The following is a 19291-nucleotide window of genomic DNA, read 5'->3' on the forward strand; positions in this document are numbered from 1 at the left end:
CTTTCCCTCTTAATAGCGAAGCCTGTTATTAATCGCCTTACTGCTATGAAGGCCACAGGGAAGTGTGCACCTCTAATCAAAGGTTAACAAGCTCTGACAATTGTTGCTTGAAGTTCAGAAGTCCTTATGACAATATATTAATCCAATTACCTCTCCTCTAAGTCTCTTCTTTTTGCTGGCAGTTATAAAGTGACCATTTAAATTTTCCTTATTGAGAAATAACAACTGATCATTAACAAAAAGCAACTTACACTTTTTTCTAGCACAGCACGAGATGGAAAATCAATTTCTAAGAGGTCTTTCAAGTTTTGTAATAAACTGATTTCTGGATCCCTGCAGGTGGGAGAGAGGGAGGGAAAAAAATCAACACTAGGAACAGCAAATACCATCTCCCTTTCAAACCTGTGTTATTAAAGATGCTTACCATAAGTGCATGTTGTTGTTCAGCTTAACTCTCAAAGGGTTAACCGCTGCAAACAACATACATAAATAATTACATCATCTTTAGGATGCCCTTCACTCCCCAACCAATTTAACCTCTCGTATTTCAGCACTGAAGGGGAAGGCACGGGTTGGGCTTTTTTAATTATTTAAGGTATGTAATAAGTAAATGACTGCTCTTAGTTTTTAGTCTGGGGAATTCATTATGCTAATATTTAAAATACCACACTGTTGAAGATACAATTGTAGTTACCTTAACAAGTCGGCAGAAAGCTGTGGGACGCGGAGGAAGAGACTTAGACGTTTCCAAACGCGATTAGGACATATGTAGTAAAGCATCGGGAAAAAGCATCACTCACAGAGCAAACCAGCATGCTACGGATTTAGGCTGTTAAAAACCCCACCATCTACTGTGTAAAACTCTCCTACACACATACTCAGCTTAATTCCCAGCTCTGCTTAAGTAAAGTTTACCCCAGGAGTCTGACATAGCCTACACGAGTATCTGCTCACCAGAGAGTGAATTCTAGAAGAGAAACGGACGGTGTACGTCTACTGCCTTACCATGATCTGCTCCGAGAAAATAACACTCGGGGAGCATGTTTGGATGGCGAGGATCTACCTCTATGTTCACCGAGACATTGTTCCCTAAATGAGAAAGCAAATAAGTCACAGGGGAAGCTTTTCCTTGCAATCAAGTATTTGAAAACAGAAATATTAACCTTTTTTTTTAAAAAGCAGTTTTAAGTTGGTTAAATCAGGCTGGTTTTCATTACTACAAACAATAAAGAAGTTGGTAGGTATCCAAACTAATTGTACAAAATAGCAGTATCTATTAAATATTTAATTTTCAATGGACTGTAATTAAAAATAGCAACTGATTAAATAGAACTGCCAGTCTTGCATTTCTTATAGACTATAGTCTTAACACTTAGACTTGTTTCTGAATAACCAAACGCAGGCCTGATGCCATAATCCATTTGAAACCCCAGTGAAATGTTAAAGGTAGCAGAGTAATTGTTATTAATTCCTCATCATCTTTTCCCACCAAAAAGAGACACATAGAGGCAGTATTAAGCAGTCAAAGGCAGCCCCCTCCAGAGCCTAGTCCTGGACTGAGTGAACAAGGGTGTAGTTTTGAAACAGGAAATCTTTTTCTTTTACAAGATTCCCCCTCATCCTCCTAAGGCCTGCCATTTGCAAGGGGTAAGCAGCTCAAAAATGTTCTGGATCCAGGTTAGATTTTCTTTTTTTAATATTTTAAATTTACTTTCCTCCACAGCAAATTCCCTTCTGAATAAAACCAGGGGAATCCCAATATTTTTTGTAATTAAGAGGTGCATTAGGCTTACCCTTCTTGAAGAAATTGGTACAAATGGAATCAAAAGTTTAGGCGTAACTGAAGATTGTGACTGACAACAAAGGGCTCAAAGCCTTGTCCTGCCCTCTGCTGATCTAATGTGAGGCGCTTTTTGAGCCTTTTCTTTCCTTTTCATTGGTCTGTGTCAAAGTACAGCAGAACCGAGATAAAGCCACCCTGACTGCACATGCACGAAAAAAAGCAGCAGTGTCCGACCCTAGTCATTTTAGCTGGCTGCTGAACTTTCTGTCCCTCCCTCCACCCCCAAGGAAGGAGCAGCCTCGCACCCCATGAGCTCCTCTCCTTCATCGCTCCACAGGCAATCAGTATTTCCGCAGGTTTCAGGGACAACTGAGGTCTACTTTGGTCCGTTATATGTTCTCACATTTCTAGAAGATGCTGTTGGGATTTTGGATTTAAGGTAAAAAGTCAGCACTCTTCTGTCAAAGACAGCATTTCCCCCCACATTTCTAACCTCCACAGTGGCAAGTTCCTCCTTTGCAATTACAAGGCTCCTTATCTCCTATATATATAAAGACCTTAAAATGCCAGACATCAGCATATGAATTAAGATACTTTTTCAGATGGTTAACACTGTAACCCTCTAATTTCCTCTCTTCTCTTCTTTCTTTGGCCTTTCCAGCTGCCTCTTTTAATCCCCTTTTCTCCCTTTTGACTGCACTCTAATATTCCTTTCGCTCTTCCAGGACAGGATCAATCTACAGTAATAGCCTGTTAAAAAAATCTGGAATTTGCACGTGGGAGAAGGGCTTCATCTAAGCTGATTTTTCCCAAATACTGATTTCTTCTAGAGTTATCATGCACACCCTCAGTTTTTGACAGTTACATGTTCATAATTTAGAAATACACAGTATTTTCCTGCAGAAACTTTTGTTTTACCTAACACCATAAAGTTGTAATTAATTTCCGAAACAGGCTCAGTATTCTGTGGAAGGTTATTTTTTTAATACCCAAAGTTACGAGAGTTGTGTCTTGCTGGTTTTAAGCACTACCCTTGAGTTTTCCTAGCAACTCCCACAAGCACCATCTGGTTAGGTAAGCAAAGCAAAACCGCACCCCGAGTTTTACTTCTCCAACTCACTGTATTCCTTCAAATTTGTTCGTACCTATCGCAATTCTTCTTGCTGTAGCACTCCGTCTGGGATTTTCTGGCTCAAGCACCCATGTCTTCCCATCAATTTCGTCCATGGCATCCCAGAATTCTTTCAGCGATTCTAATGCCACCAGGAACTGGTTGTAGATGTCTACTAAGGAGTTCTAAGAAAAAAAGAAATTTAAACAAATTTCACATAGTTTCCACCTCTGGCCACATAGAGTATGTAGAAAACAAAGTGTAGGTGCTTTAAGAAGCGTTAAAATCCAACGTATGTATCCGCTTGTGTCATGGTAACATAAAACGCTGAACCTCACAGGTTTTTTCAGGTGACACAACACAAATAAAGAATGCACAGGTAAGTACTTTAGTCCTGGTGGTTTTAACACGTTGTGATATACGTACTTCATACCTGGATTTAGTAGCGGTTTATACGCCTCTTCAGAAAACTTTTCTGAAAACTGGTATCAACTATTAATTTGAGTTGTAACTTGTAACAAATGACTGTAAAATTAAAGTAAAAAGCACCTTTATCTACTATTAAACTTCTAACATTCTGGTATTTTGACTCCAGCTGAGCAACACGGCAGTGGCACCAAATGTAAATACACAGAAATACCCATATAACCAAAGCAGCTTATTTATTTCTTCAAGACTAAGAAATATCAGCCGAACAATGTCATAATTATCTCAAAATTGAGCAGTATAGAAACAGGTACTTAACACTAGCTTTCAAGCCATGTAAATACGGTAAGAGAGGGAGAAACCATCTAATAATCAGAGGATTACACTCAAGGGATTTCAATATTTGAGAGTGGATTAGCTGGAATCAGAAAAATCTTTCATTATACAGGACAATATGCAGAACAGCAACGTGGAAGGTGGCTTTTTAAAATCATCAGGGAGCACAAAAGTAACTATTTCTACAGGGGAAGGCTTCTTCAAGTAGAGGAAGCAGCCAGCAGTCAACACCCTTCCAAAGGCAGATGCCCGGGGGGTACAAAATGTGACTTCAGGGAACCACAATGAGGTGAAGAATGCAGGAGGAGCAAGGAGAGCAGTTCTGCCTGGAGTCATGCCCCATAGGGAACAGATGAAATCAGTGGAGGAACTGGGAAGTGCCAGGAAGGGCAGGAGAAGGAGGAGCCATCAGAATGTGGCTTCCTGGGGGGAGAGGAAGCCACCACAGGAAAAGAGTGGAGGTGTCAAGAAACCAGACACGGGTGGGGGCGAAGGGAGATCAAGGGTGGGGGGAAGGCTTTGGAGATAGGCTCTGCAGCTGTGTGGCAGTGGGAAACTGAAGCGTAGAGAAAGGAATCGTGTGGGAACACCAAAGGGTATTTTGGAATTGTTTACGCAGAACGCAACTGAACAATTAAATGCATGAGTAAAAAGCAGAAAGGACAGGAGAGAACTGACGAGACTTCTTCAGTTTGGATGAAGAGATGGTAAAGTATGCTTTGAAAAACAAGAAAGACGTAACAAGGGCCAGATCTCAGATACCTCTCAGCCTGGGAACAAGTTCTTGGGGTCAACAAGAAAAAGCAAATCGAATGTTCAGTTCTTAAAGAGGTATTTTTCTATAAGTAACACAAAATATACATGGAATGGTTTCCTTTAATCTTTAGTAATGATGTTCTTCCTTTCTCACCTGGACAAAAAGCAGTAAATGATATGAACCTTCTCAGAAAAATCGTATTTCTTCCTCTATGTAATAAGTTTTTATATTTTACGCATATGTATTTTAGAAACGGTGTAGCTTCGAAATAAAATGCTACATTTTTTCCTGCTGTTATTAAATTATATTAAAGTAGGAAAGCACTTAAGCAGAAAAGTGTGAATACTGCCAATCTCCAAATGTAACGCTTATTATCTTTAAAAGCATTTTGTTACTTTTATAATACCTGAAGTGATATAATAGTGTCAGTCACTTAACCACATCTTCGAGCAGAATATCTTCATCTTAAGTACTATTATTTCCAGTATTTTAATAATTTTCACACAGTCCTGAAATGTGATCTTTTGTGCTCTGATGACACTTAAATTAATAGCATAATTTTCTGGTACTTGCAACAGTTGCTTTCCATTTTGATTTTTTACATTTTTCTATATCACATACAGATAAATCCTCTAATAATCATTTTTATCTTTATCTTCTGGGAATTCAAAGGGTTTCACTAGAAAAAAGAAACATCAAGGGATTATAACCCACAGATAAGTTTTAAAATCCAATTAATTTTAATACTAATTGTAATTTTTCAATGATGTTCCTTAAAAAGGTAGTTAAATCTTTTTTTTTTTTATGCACTGTTCATTTGATCTTATTTGTATGCTTCATTGATGTTGCCAGCTGTCTCCTGCCATATACATAAATGCATCTATAGCTATTTAAATACATTGCATGCTTGTCATGCAAACCATGGGAACTGTAACGTTCCCCTTTATTTGATTAACCAACTCATTTTTGGTCGTTGCCCAGCACTTTTAGAAAAGACTGCTATCATGCTTTTTTTTTGGTCTACACCAAGACATTCGTTAATAATGTCAAACAGCACAAACTGTTTTGTTTCTTGGTTACCTTTGTATGAATACATTAGAATTTGTATGAAACGCATCAAATATTGTTTGGAAAAGGAGACGTTTACAACTGAGGATCTTGTCACTGGCTGCCCCGTCTCTAAAAACCACTATCAAAACCCAACTGGTTACTCTATCCTCTCGATCTGTTAGGTTTCCATGCTCATCAGGCAAAACATCCGTCATAAAAGCAAAGAACACCGTGGCAGTTTAATCTTTCACAACAACTTAAAACAAAAAGAAGATATTTTTAATGCATAATAGGGGCTGACTGAAGGATGCCTCAAATGTGAATTCATACAAAATAAGCAGCCGGAGCCAGCTTCCCCTCCGCCACAGCACCGAGGTCTGGAGAAAGCCTTACTATGCCAGGACAGCATCAATTTTGAGCGGGAGCTAGGTAAGTTTTTGAGAGAGATACACCACACAATTTAATGATCCTGTGTCCTTCAGCTCTCTCTAATGACCACCACAGCAACTGAACAGGCCAAAACCATCATGGAGTTTATCATCAAAACGCATTTTCAGATCAGATGGCCTCAGTCTGAGTTTTGATACGGAAAAATAAGAGACTGAGAAAATGTTAGTTTGTAATACTTAGCTCAAGATCCCTTCATCCAGCTCCAAGTGGCCTGTCTGTATTAGAGCATCACCTCCTGTGCCCACAGTCATAGCTTTAAATACTCAACACTTCTCCAGATTTTTCAAATTTCAAGTTGAGAGTGTAGAAAACAAAGAATACAATTAGTGATGACTTGTGAAAAGGGACTGTAAGTGACTCAGCACAGTTTTCTCTCTCAACAAAGCATATCTTCAGCCTCAAAGTCCTAGTTATTCAAGGCCCTACGAGGCAAAAATCTGATGTATACAGATACAAGCTGTACCAAGAGAGTCCTTTGGACTGAACGGCAATTTAATGTTCACTTGGAGGGCCATGATTTTGTGCCCTTGACTTCTGAAAACAGGTGTTTGTAGAAACTGAGTTAAATTTATAGGAAAACAGACATGTAAGCATACCGACTGTGTTGATTCCCCAGCAGCTTTAGAAAACTCTGACCCAGATGTTACCTTTGTGCTGTCAGACTATAGGTATCCTCCATTCATTTCAACAACCGGTAGGAGGTAGGAGACGAGGCACTTTCTTTGGTCAGTGACAATCACGATAGTCCAGACCTCTCTGCTTCTGAAGGGAACATACCTTCTCTTCCAGGCAGAAAGAGTCCCGTTTAATTCTGCAACATTTTTGTTTCCATTTTTGTCCTCTGCGCTCTCATCTTCATCTCATCCCTGGCAGCTCCTCATGCCAATTCTTTCCCTCTTTTTTTTTTTTTTTTTCATTTTATTCCAATTCAAACACTTTCCCAAGTTTACACCTATTGCCTATAGGCTGTTTTCCTTCAATCAAAGGAATAAGAAGGAACAGAAAAAGAGTCACTCTACTCTCAGTTCTTATTTCTAGAGCCATAGAGGCTGGGAGAAGTACAGAGGAAGTCTGCTCCTAAAACCCATGAAGCCTCTCAGTACCTTTTAAGGCATGCTATATGCCTATACGCCTATGCTGCCAAATTTCCAATGCCTGCTCCAAATCCTGGATGAACTAAACATTAATCAAATGGTAGTAAGAATGTTCTAAGTAAGGTAAATACAGCACAATTCATTAACATTTACTTTTTAAAAAAGATAAAAAAGTGATCGTTACCCTGAGATTTTTTGCTAAAATTCTTCCTAACACAAAACTTGCTTATCCAAAATTAAACAACTGCAAAGCCTCCTGATGGAAAAGGTAAAGTAGCCTAAACTATAGGTGCTGATACTTGCTTGCCCTTGATGAATTCATAGATAGAATACAATTTAATAACATGAACAGTTGCTGGATGGAAAAGGGATCACCTGCATCACCTAAATAATTTATGATTCTTTAGATTTGTTTATTTCTCATGAACAGCAGTTAACCATTTTCCCTTCTCCTTAGCACAAATCAAACTGAGACCCAATACTCTGAAACCTTTATAAAGTGTCTTCTCAACCATCTCCATTTTTTGTATTTCTAGATGCATATAAAGCTGCTGTCTGTGAAGCTCCCTTGCTAAGAAAAAGCACAATTAATATGTATTTTGCTGTGTTTTCAACAAAATAACCAAAGAATAATCTCACTCACACCACTATACCTTGTGAATTTTGCATTACTGTTTCATTGTTGGCTGGCTGCATGACCTCATTAGTCATTAATTTCCACTCCTGTGACCTTCATGTAGCCAACCAGGTGGGCAGTGGTCAGTATAGAAACAATACCCCGATGCGAGGGCAACAGAATATAGATGCACTGAAACAGCAGAACCACGCTTAGCGTGTCTGCTAAAATGTGGAGACAGCACATTTATCTGGTTATTTGGAAAAAGAATATAACTGAAATAAGTAGATGTTCTTGCACTTGTCATTGAGAACCACTCTGCATTTATTTGGCACTTATAACAGTAGCAGCAGCAGCAGCATTGCCCTTGGTGCTGATTTCTTACTACTCTAAAATGTCTCCTCTGAGCCAGAATACACTGGCTGTTGCTGATCATGCTGTGAGACACCTGCACTGGCTACTAGGCTTGTCATGACGCACAAAACCCTACCATCTTCAGCTTGACATTGTGCAAGTTATAATTATTCATCCAAATGAATATGTCAGAGCAGCAGCAGCAGACCTCTCATCAGAGCAAAAGAAAAATACATCAAAACATTATCAACCCAGCAGGAAGACAGGGACCATAAGGAAAATTACCCATTTTTAATATGGATGCCATAAAGCCATGTCTATTATTATACGGGGGGGTGGGGGGTGGGTGGTGAAGAAAAAAACACCCACCCAACAACCCCTCAAGTTTAAAGTCCATGAGCACTGAAAAGAACCTGAAATAGGCAACAGCACACACAGGGGGCTGGGAAAAAAAATTAATCAATTACCTGAAACCTATTTATATTTTCTTTCATGGGAGTTTATATTATAACAGTGCAATTGCATAATTTTAGTTAAGCCTTGTCAGTTTCTACATTAAAGACCAGCAACAAATATTAAAATTTAAGACCTATCAGTATCAAACCTTCACGGTATCTTACTAGAAAATAGATACAGTGTGTTCTTTTTCCATTTTAGGAACAAAAATTTTCAACCACCCACCAAATTCTGCTACCAGAGGTATTTCAGCATTATCTAAGCTTAACCCTTATTTTACCAGGGCATGACAACTGCTCACTGCAATGATTTCCATGCATTTTGTACATAAACACACATTTTTTCCCAAAGTGCTAGGCTCACGTCACCCACACAGATAAGGGGAATTTTCAGAAAAGACCGTACAAGCTAAAGCATTTCTACCAGCACAGCACACAGGTTGCTGGTATTTGGTTCAGTATCACAGCAGGCTCTCTGCAGCCAGAATTAGCATCTCACAATTTCAAACGGGGTCTTCAGTTACATACAAACATCTATTGCTCATGTGTTCAAGAAGTCCATAGGTAATTTTAACCATAAAAAGATTTTACGATCTCAAGCATTAGAATGTCATGTTTTGAACTTCAGATTTTCACTTGGTTGTAGTGTCAATATTAATATATTCACTCCCATCTTTAACTTGTCAAAGAAGGCTGCTTTCATATCACATTTTTCAAGAGCTTTTTTATTAAAACATAAGTCCAGCTAGTAGCTTTAAAATTTCTAACAGTAAACACAGAGAAGCAATGACTGTCAAGGATATTTGAAATGTTGTTAATTCGAGGCAACATAAATTGTGAGGCTGTAAAATTAATGAAATGCTATTAGAAGTACGTATAAAGTTTGAGGTTAGAACCAGTAGTTGAAGTCCTGCCTGTAGTATCTGGAACACAGTATAATTTAAGGGAAAAACAGTATCTGTTTAAGTTGTTGCAAACCTTACCAGAGAATCAAAACCTAAAATTACATATATCTTCCATTTGCAATGGTCTACTCCTGCAGTTATTTCTTCAAGCTCTCACACTAGAGGATCTCAGGTGACATACAGAACCTCGACCTTTGCAGTCAAAATTATATGCCCTTCTTAAAATCATTCTGATGCAACCTTTCAGCCATGTTCCCTATGTAAATTTAGTAACCTAAAGACAGGCTTTATTGATGGGTAGACATCCTCACAAAAGTTAGAATTATGAAACGCAACCATTTATGTAAAATCTATTTTCCTGAATTAAATGAAATTAAACATCAACTATTTTCTAGAGATAATACAAATTAACTTACATCTAAGTGGCCACATTTAAATCCAGTTAATGAAGTACACATGCTCTATTAAGGAAAAAAGATACATGAAATAATGCGATAGGCACTAAAAAAAGACAATGGCTCTTGGTTCTTTATATTAACAATATCGGTTAAACTACGAAATCCTAATTCTACTAAGTACTTTCCCGTTGTTCTTTTGATTGTAACTGAAGTTTTATTATGTTATGAAATCAACCTGGAGGACCGCCTTTTTTTTAAATCTCTGTCAACTTTAGAGGGTGCAATCATTTCTTGTGCATATATTTTCCCAGTATTGTTCCTAAAGATATTTCAGCCGTCTGAACAGCTTAAGAAAAAAACAGCCAGTATGAGTGCAGGGCATACAACATGCAAGGTATATCTATATGGCAAGGAAAATATTTAAAACCCTATCATAAGGAATATGGAATTCAGTACTACTGCATTCAAATAAACATGTATCAAAGTAAAAAGCACACAAGGAAAAAAGCCGGTGTTAAAAAATGAAGTCCTGTCCCTCATTACAATCTACAAGATTGCATATTTATCTCAGTTATTAAAAAAAAAGATGCATAGTACAGCAGTTTACCTGTGGCATCCAAGAAATAGCAAACTGAACAGGAAAATCCACGAGGCAATCCGGTGGTTCTGTTGGATACTGAGGGAGGGAAAGAAAATACGGTTTTTCTTTTCTTTTTTCTTTTTTATTTTAAAAGAGATTTAAAGTCAGACTGATACTCAGCTGCCAAATTTGATAACAAAATATGAACACTTCAAGCATCTTGAGAACTTGGCTCTAAGAGGAAACAGTATGTAAAGCATTTTCAGAAATAGTTATGAATGTTAATTATCATTTAAAGAAGAAATCTACATGTAAACAGTTTTTATGTATCAGTTTTTACTAAAGGCAGCAGAATCAGAGTTTTCTGTGTTCAGTGTTCACAAAGACACATTAAAAAAGAACTTAAGACAAAAACCATCAAATATTAAAAAAAAAAAAACCAACCTCAATTACCTGTACTGGAAAGTTTAAAAATAAAACAACACAACCCTTTCATGAGTCAAAAACTCATTTACATTTAAACTAGAATATTTGCTCTGATTGGCAACATTTTTTTTTGTTTTGAAGTTGAAAGTAATCAGAGTAAGTACGTAATTTTAGAAAGAGATGAATGAACACACCCCTCAAATTAAAACAACTCCCTGCCCCCCGCCCCAAATGAGAAAGTATCAATGACAAAAAAAAAAAAAAAAGCTGTATTAAGAAAACTGAAGCTATAAAAGGTTTGATAACTCCAAAAATAACCACCGACTATTTATTACACTAGTAAACCTATTGCTGTTCAGCATCCAGTATGAAATCTGTGGGGAAAAAAAAAAAGGTATTTTCTGAAAAATAAAGTAGCAAAGGAAAGAAATATCTAATTACAAATAAACTGTGTCCTTCCTAAAATTCCAAAATTTTCGTCACCTGAGAAGCTGCCTCCTTTAGTCCTGTGTAACCTTTCAAATTCTACCAATGATGTACCCAGCAGTTTTATAGAAATGGTATTAGTATCGCATCAGTTGTCAAAACAAGAAAATTTTACCGATAATCTCATCTGCAGAGACATATGAAAAAAACGTCCCAGCTTCCTCACAGAATTAAGGAGAGTCAAGACAAAGATGCTGTGCTAATGATGTGTTTAGCTGTGCTGCTTCCTGTAACCATTCTCCATCCAAAGTCAACCTCCAGACATAGACACTGTCCTTATTTATCAGACATCAGGCAATTGATTTATCAGAATTTTTTAATGTGTCTATATCAAATGTAATTCTATAGTAATTAGTTTCCAATTGTTCTCTGTGGCAAAGAGCAAAAAAGAGACATAGCTTCCCTAGAGCATCCATTCTTCATTGCTTTGATTTTAACAATAATCTAGTAGATTTATGGATTTCACAGAAATTTCTTTAAACTTGCTTTTTTAATTGGCCTTCATTTGTCGTTCCTGCTAGGTATCCACTTCCTGAAGACAACTCCTACAACTTTAATATCTTGTGCTTTACCATTTTACCAAATCGGTGGCAGACAAGCAAAAGAACAGTGACAGAGCAAGAGCTGTGAAACAACTGATTTGGACACAAGGCAGTTCCACCTTAGAAATGTATATCCACAAAAATGGTTACAGTTTCTTTTATTGTAGTGTTACTGTTCTTATATTGTAGGCATTGTAGTGTTAGTGGGTTTGTATTGTAGGTATTATTTTTCATGAAAAACTTAAATGCTTGCATAGAAATAAACTTGTTTTCAATGTATAAAAGTAAGCCTAGAACAAACCAAGTCAGAACAATTTTTCTGTAGGATTGGTTTTAGGACTACCTCACTGAAATCCCAGCAGCATCAGCCAATTACGCGTTTATTTTCTCAGTAAGTAAATTCATTTTATGCAGCCTTTTGTAGGGTGCCTCTGAACAAGTGCTTGCAAACAGATTCTACTAACTTCATATTACTTAAAAAAAAAAAAAATCAAACCAAAAAACCTACAGCACTTTTCCCCTGCATTTTTAGTCAAATTTTCAAGAGCATATTGTACTGTGCAACAGATGATTGCCAAGAACTATGCAACCATGATTCTGTACATATGTACATAAAGTTTTTAGACCTTGCAGAGCGAAATCCAATATAAAATAAGGTGAGTGATTCCCCAGGAGATAGTATTTTCAAATACTATACCAGAACATATCAATGACATCATATGTTACTAGTTAAATTCAAATGTATATGTCAGAAATCATCCTATTGTTCTTTAGAACACTTTAAGTAATTATTAAACAAAATATTTATATTGGATTTTTCAACATTCAGCTAACTTTATCTAGAAAAAGTATTTTCATAACCCTTGCCAAGTCATTTGGATAATTACCAAAGCATCTTGATTACTACATGGCATGCAAATTCTTGCAGTGTCCTATCCAAATTCTTGGGATCTGAAATGGTGAGCACCCAACCCACTTCTCATGCAATACAAAATGAAATCTAATAAATAAAACCCATTGTGTTTGGTTTTATACTTGCAAAGATGTGTGCTTTGCTTTCAGAAAACTTCTCTAGTCATTTATTTAAACTGTGAATGGAGAAAGATTTCTGGACCAGGCATTTTCAACCAAATAAATCAGAAAACTATTTCACAAAATGTAATCTGAGCATTAAACAATCTATCCTCTTCTGAAGTTTAAGCCTAATCATTCACAAAAGTCAAAGTTGTGTCGCACATGATTTGGCCAACATACCTATGATACGACCGTTCTCAATTCTTCCACGTTTAGGTTGATCACCCCACGTTTCCCAGACACTTTACAAATGCAGTTTATAGAGCGCAAGTGTTTTGGAAGGCAGCTCCTAACACAAGGCACATTAAGACTAGAATAACAGGTGGAAACATTTGACAATGCACTAAGGAAAGTCCTCAAAACACATCCAAACCATTAAGAATCACAGCAAAAGAATACTTAGGGGATTATCTCAATACACATGCTAAGCTTCTGACAATGAACTTCCTAAATCACTTATTGAAGAGGTTCTTCCTGAAAACACTGTCAGCAGGCTTATAAACTCATTTCACTGTATGGCATCATGAGGGCAAGGCTGAACAAACCCATCTGCCAGAATACAGACAAGTGTCAGCAATATATGCCGGGGAGAGGTTTAGCTCACATACTAACCTTAATCAAAGAAACAGCATAACAAAAGTAGGCATACTTTTATTAAAGCAAGTTATCAAAAGAAACCCCTTGAAAAAAAAATACTGCAAAGTCTGTTCAAATGTATTAGATATGTATATGAAGGAAAATCAAATCCCCATGTCACCAAAACCATGTTTCACATATAAATTTTTTCTTGTGGCAAGTTTAAATGCCAGACATGGTTTAAAAAGGACAGGAACTCATCCATCATTGTAACTATCACTTTAAAAGAAAAAGAAAAAAAAAAAAAATTGATGATTACTTGTTACAACAGACAAGTTGGATAATCTAGTCTCTCTATTACACTAGATCCTTAGTTGTTAGATGGTGCTTTCTTCTGCTTCGGAGTCTCAACTTCAGCTATTTTATTACTATAAAGAAAATAAACAAGTTTTTACAAGAACAGAAAACTGTAATCTCGACTCCCCTTACGGTACAGTGATAAGCTAAGGCTGAACAGAACTAGCCAATGCGTAAGTGTAATAGTGCTTCACCACAGCAGCTGTGTGGTAAAAATGTTTGGGTTTTTTTTCTGTGCATTTATACTTCCCACTAGTTAAAATACTTCAGTCACCATAAAATCAAGAAAAAACTTAGGGGCATCAGGCTGCACTCAATTTCTCGTGTCCTACTAAGTATGGGATAGCAGCTCCCTTATAAACCATGACAATACAGTCTGGTTCCTCTCCTCGCACATTAAATAGACCGTAATTGTACTTCCCGATATTTTTTTTTCCATCAGTGTATTTAATAATGGGCTGACTAACAAATTAATTATGCATTCATTACTCTGTGCATGTAGGATAGTTTTACTCTTTTTTTTAAATCCGTTTCAGCAACCTCAATTCCCAAAGAGTACTTTTTCCACAGGCTCCTTTTTCCCCTCTAAGGTAAAATTAGCTTGTCTTCTGTAAAACTACGGAACTCCTGGTGTTTCAAGGAATACAGGATGTCAGTGAAGGTGAGATTTAGTCTTACAATACTGTACCCACTCCTCATCCCTTTAAGATTATTACTCCAGATGAGGGACCAAAGATAGCCCCAAACAACAACATTTAGACACTTTTGAATCCAGGTTTTCCCCTAGACTGATTTTCTGAAGACCACAGGAATTACCATACAATTGTCACCATACAGCCTGGATATTTATAGTTTCTGATAACAGAATCATGCCTTGAAATGAGAAATTCTCTGAAGAAACATTGCAATTTGAGTTCAATTCTAAGTACCAGGAAGAACTAAATTTTTTGTGTGCTTCTCCACACGTCATGGATTTACTTTGCAAGCACTGTCAAAATCAGCCAATTATTTAGACTAAAAAAAAAAAAAATTCAACATAAGGAGCTCACTTCTGTAGTCAATTTTCCATAAATCTTTATACCTACAGCTTTAATAGTAAGACTTGCTAAAGAAGCAACTCAACATCCCCTCATTCTTGTTATATGCATAGTCTCTGGATGGAGTGATAAAGAATGAAAGTCTCCCAGATGGTTTTGTCTATAATCCAACAAAATAATTGCAATATCATAAAGTGTTTTTAATGTAATGCACAGTTTCATATGAAAAGATTCCTACAGATAACCATAACGCAGTATTAATTTTAAATAGTTGAAGTCTGAAAACTATATACAACAATTTCTCAAAAAAAAAAACCCCACCACCATTACCTTGCAGAACAGACATACCAACAAACAAAGCAACTCTCTAAAATCCTTATGAATTAAGAAAAATCCATTTATTTCAGGGAAGCCTTAAAATATTGTCTCCCACATAAATTCACCTTTGCATTTAACTTCAGAGTGATGAGATGCTGTCGACCACCTGAGTCTTCAGCTCTTAGCCTGATTGCGGTAAGACCAGTATCCACATATGCAACTCTGAAAGAGAAAAGAAAACCCTAACAGCATTGTAAGAAGTACAGTTTGAAATGTCTGCAATACTCTGATTAGTCTGTTGCAAATATTAAGCAGAGGAAGTCCTATATGCCAAACCATTTCTGCTGTTCTAGATTTACTGCTGTTAATACACCAGTCTACTGCTTAATGCAGTCATATATCTTTGGGTTATTTACAATGTGTGTCAAGGCTCATGCTGTGGTCAGTGAGCACTGTGTTTCAGTTTTCCATCACTGGAACCTCTGACACACACAGCATGTTCCTGTCAGCCTCTACTTATGTACACATTAAACTTCCTGTCAAATCTTTGATCCATTTCTGCAGTTTCTTACTGTATGAGACTTTTATGCTCTTGATTTGCTTTTGTCTTCAATGAAGTTCTCTTTTATTATCAATAGTATTATTGTGGAAAATTCAGTGGATATTGGTTCATATTCTGAAATTGATTTTCTGCTGAAAATAGTACCCAAACAGGTACAAAATGAGTTATTTATGATGATTTGCCTTTGTTTCGTGACAGTTTTACACAGTATATATGCACCCAAGCAAGTAGCAAGTACATACTAAATGTAAATAAGTTTTAAAACTTATGACATAATCACTGACTCTTTACTTAAGATGTCACTGATTTGTGCTTTCCACAACAATGAAGATGAACACAATTGTAAAAAACATTGTTCTCCAGAAATATGTTCTGCTGAGTAGCTTCAACAACTGCCAAAACGGTTCAGACTTCTCCATATATTTACCAGTGAACTGGGCATGTGGATATTTTAGCATTTTTACTATGCAATTCTTGTGCAAAGATAAAAAGCAGCCTAAGATTATTGTGCAACTTATCACTTAGACTGATGAAAAGGCCCATCAGAGTTCAAAGAAAGCATCTGCTTGCTGGCCTAAGTAACATTTTTTTTTTTATAGAAGCCTGTACAAGAAAATGCGGACATACACCAAAGGGTGTGCACATTCCTAGGAAGGAAGGGAAAAGAAAAGTGATCTACACAAATGACAGAGCCTCAATATGAGGGAACTGAAAAATACAGACGGAAAAAGCAGTAGTGGTAGGAAGCAGGGGAAGAGATATATTATTTCATGTTTAATGTTGATTAACTTTAATGCAATATTAAATAGTCCTAGAGATTCCTGGGAGTATTTTGACACTCTTTTCTCCACAACAGCTGAAAGAAATACAAGTCTTGATAAAAGTGTAATTCAACTGTAGTGAATTAAACTCGATTCATGCAGAAAGAATTAGAGCATTCTTCCTCTAATTGGAAAAAACCATTACTCCTGCTTTGTTCTGACTTTACCTCAAAATTATACCACAAAGTTTTACAAAGATAAGAAACCACCTACAACCCACCGCTCCATCTACTATTGCCTGGGGTGGGGAAATCCTAAACCAGCAGCTAAGGCACAGAATGATTACTGCAATAAAATATATAGCAGTGTCCAAAACAAAGCACAACTGATGCCTGCATCAATGCACTTTGAGGACAGATAGGAAGAGAGAATGGAAAAATTAAAGGCATGCTGTCAATGTAGTTAGGATTTAAAATCATCTGTTCTGACAGCCACTCTTGAGGTGCCAGAAAGGTATGGATTATTTTAGTTTAAAATCAGACATTTTTGCAGTTCCTTGCTCTATCTGGGGTGGGAGGGAACAAGATTAAAAAATTATTTTTATTTCTTATACAGCAATGGACATCCATGTCTCAATGGACATCCATGTCTTAAAATTTACTTCTGAAATCCTTGAGAGTTCAGTACTTTTACAATTAGTTTAACAACCTGACAACCTCAAAAACATATATACATGTGTACACCTATTTACATATTTAAATTATAAACATATGCACACCATTATATTAAAAATAGTGTTATTATGTTCAATTGTATTTGTAAAGAACGTTCACATTCAGTTTTATTAACAATGTAAATTAGACAAACTTAAAAAAAAAAGTAAGCATTTGGAAAAGGTGCTAAGAGCACCAATAACGGCTACCTGTTTAATTATGTATAGAGGGATACATCACAAAATTATTTTCAAGTTCCATCTGTTATTTAATTTTTAACATATTTTTAGTTTCAGAATTCTATTTAAAGCATCTTTTAAAACGAGTTTAGAGTGTGATTTTCACTGAGCTTGGAGATAACAGAAAAAAACCTGTAAAAAATGTAATCACTGCTACGAAGCGCCACTACAATCCAGACCAATCTGGAAATTCTTATGACTTTTAACTAATTCTGACTTCAACAACTAGCCACTAGTAGATCAAGCTAAGCAATGCAGCACCTTTTAAGTATTATTCATTACAAGCCATGTACTTGGAGGTTTTCTAATAAAACATTCTCTTCCCTTTCAAACTTTTTCACAAACGGGAACACCAAGGAATAAAAAACTCCTCAGACAAGGGGCATACAGGGTTGACAAATGTCCAGAACGTAAATTCATAGCTAGCCTCCTTCTAAACAGTAAACCGCCTCTGGGGAATGAAGGAGGATTCAATTTTCCATTTAGGATAGAAAAAAGGAACTCAGTAGCTTTGTGGCTACCTGCTCTGTGACATACATCACTCTACCATTCTTTGGATAAGAAGAGATTAAAGGGTCAGTTTCGTAGGACTGGAGAAAGTTGAACAAGGCTCTAAAAGTGCATAATCAAATAAGGAATTGTTTACACAGGTGATACTTCAGTTATACTGTCCTGGTTTCATCTGGGATAGAGTTAATTTTCTTCATAGTAGCTGGCATAGAGCTGTGTTTTGGATTTAGTACTAGAGGAATGTTGATAACACACTGATGTTTTAGTTGTTGCTGGGTTGTGCTTAGACTGGCCAAGGACTTCTCAGCTCTGCCAGGTGCACAAGAAGCTGGGAGGGGACACAGCCAGGACAGCTGACCCAAACTGACCAAAGGGCTATTCCATACCATATGATGTCATGCTCAGTATATAAGCTGAGGGAAGAAGGAGGAAGGTGGGGACGTTTGGAGTGATGGCGTTTGTCTTCCCAAGTAATGGTTACGCATGATGGAGCCCTGCTTTCCTGGGGATGGCTGAACACCTGCCTGCCCATGGGAAGTGGCGATTGAATTCCTTGCTTTGCTTGTGTGCGCGGCTTTTGCTTTACCTATAAAACTGTCTCTATCTCAGCCCACGGCTCTTACCTTTTTTTTCTTCTCAATTCTCTCCCCCATCCCACTGAGGGAGGGGGGGAATGAGCAAGCAACTCCATCATTTTAACACATCAAAAAATGGAATGACCGTAAAGATGTACATTACTGAATTACATGACTACACTGGACAAAAGCACAGCATAAGTTGCGTGTCTACATAAAGACCATCTTTGCCTAGAAACCAGATCAAATTCTGCCCTAGAAGCATGCTCTCTGATAAAACACTGACATGCTTTTTAATAATAAACCACTGGGTGTTTTGTATGTACAGCAAGTCAGAAGAAATATCAGTTCTGAGACAAGCTACTAAATTGTATTTTCAAAGTGTATTATTAGCGTACTTAGCTATATACTATATTTAAATATCAAATTATAAATATAGAATCATAGAATGTTTTGGGTTGGAAGGGACCCCTAGAGGTCATCTAGTCCAACCCCCCTGCAGGAGCAGGGACACCGCTAACTAGATCAGGTTGCTCAGAGCCCCGAACAACCTGGCCTTGAATGCTTCCAGGGATGGGGCCTCCACTACCTCTCTGGGCAACCTGTTCCAGTGTTTCACCACCCTCTTTGTAAAGAATTTCTTCCCTATATCTAGTCTAAACCTACCATGGTTTAGTTTAAAACCATTACCCCTTGTCCTGTCACTGCTGGCCCTACTAAAAAGATTTTCCCCATCTTTCCTATAGGCCCCCTTTAGGTATTGAAAGGCTGCAATCAGGTCTCCCTGCAGCCTTCTCTTC

General features: G+C 37.1%; 1 protein-coding gene across 1 annotated transcript in view; it reads right to left on the reverse strand.

Annotated features, from left to right (window-relative positions):
- Positions 1 to 19291, reverse strand: part of FANCL (FA complementation group L) — a 41904-nt gene that overhangs the window by 1907 nt on the left and 20706 nt on the right. The window contains exons 9-14 of the mRNA XM_035896983.1: positions 15257 to 15353; positions 10343 to 10411; positions 2929 to 3079; positions 1006 to 1089; positions 425 to 470; positions 252 to 333 (exon numbers count right to left, since the gene is read on the reverse strand). Coding sequence (XP_035752876.1) covers positions 252 to 333; positions 425 to 470; positions 1006 to 1089; positions 2929 to 3079; positions 10343 to 10411; positions 15257 to 15353 — 529 coding nt within the window. The remainder of the gene's footprint in view (positions 1 to 251; positions 334 to 424; positions 471 to 1005; positions 1090 to 2928; positions 3080 to 10342; positions 10412 to 15256; positions 15354 to 19291) is intronic.

The sequence above is a fragment of the Egretta garzetta genome, unplaced genomic scaffold (genome assembly GCF_000687185.1).
Source record: "Egretta garzetta isolate BGI_Z169 unplaced genomic scaffold, ASM68718v1 scaffold306, whole genome shotgun sequence".
Classification (NCBI taxonomy): Eukaryota; Metazoa; Chordata; class Aves; order Pelecaniformes; family Ardeidae; genus Egretta; species Egretta garzetta.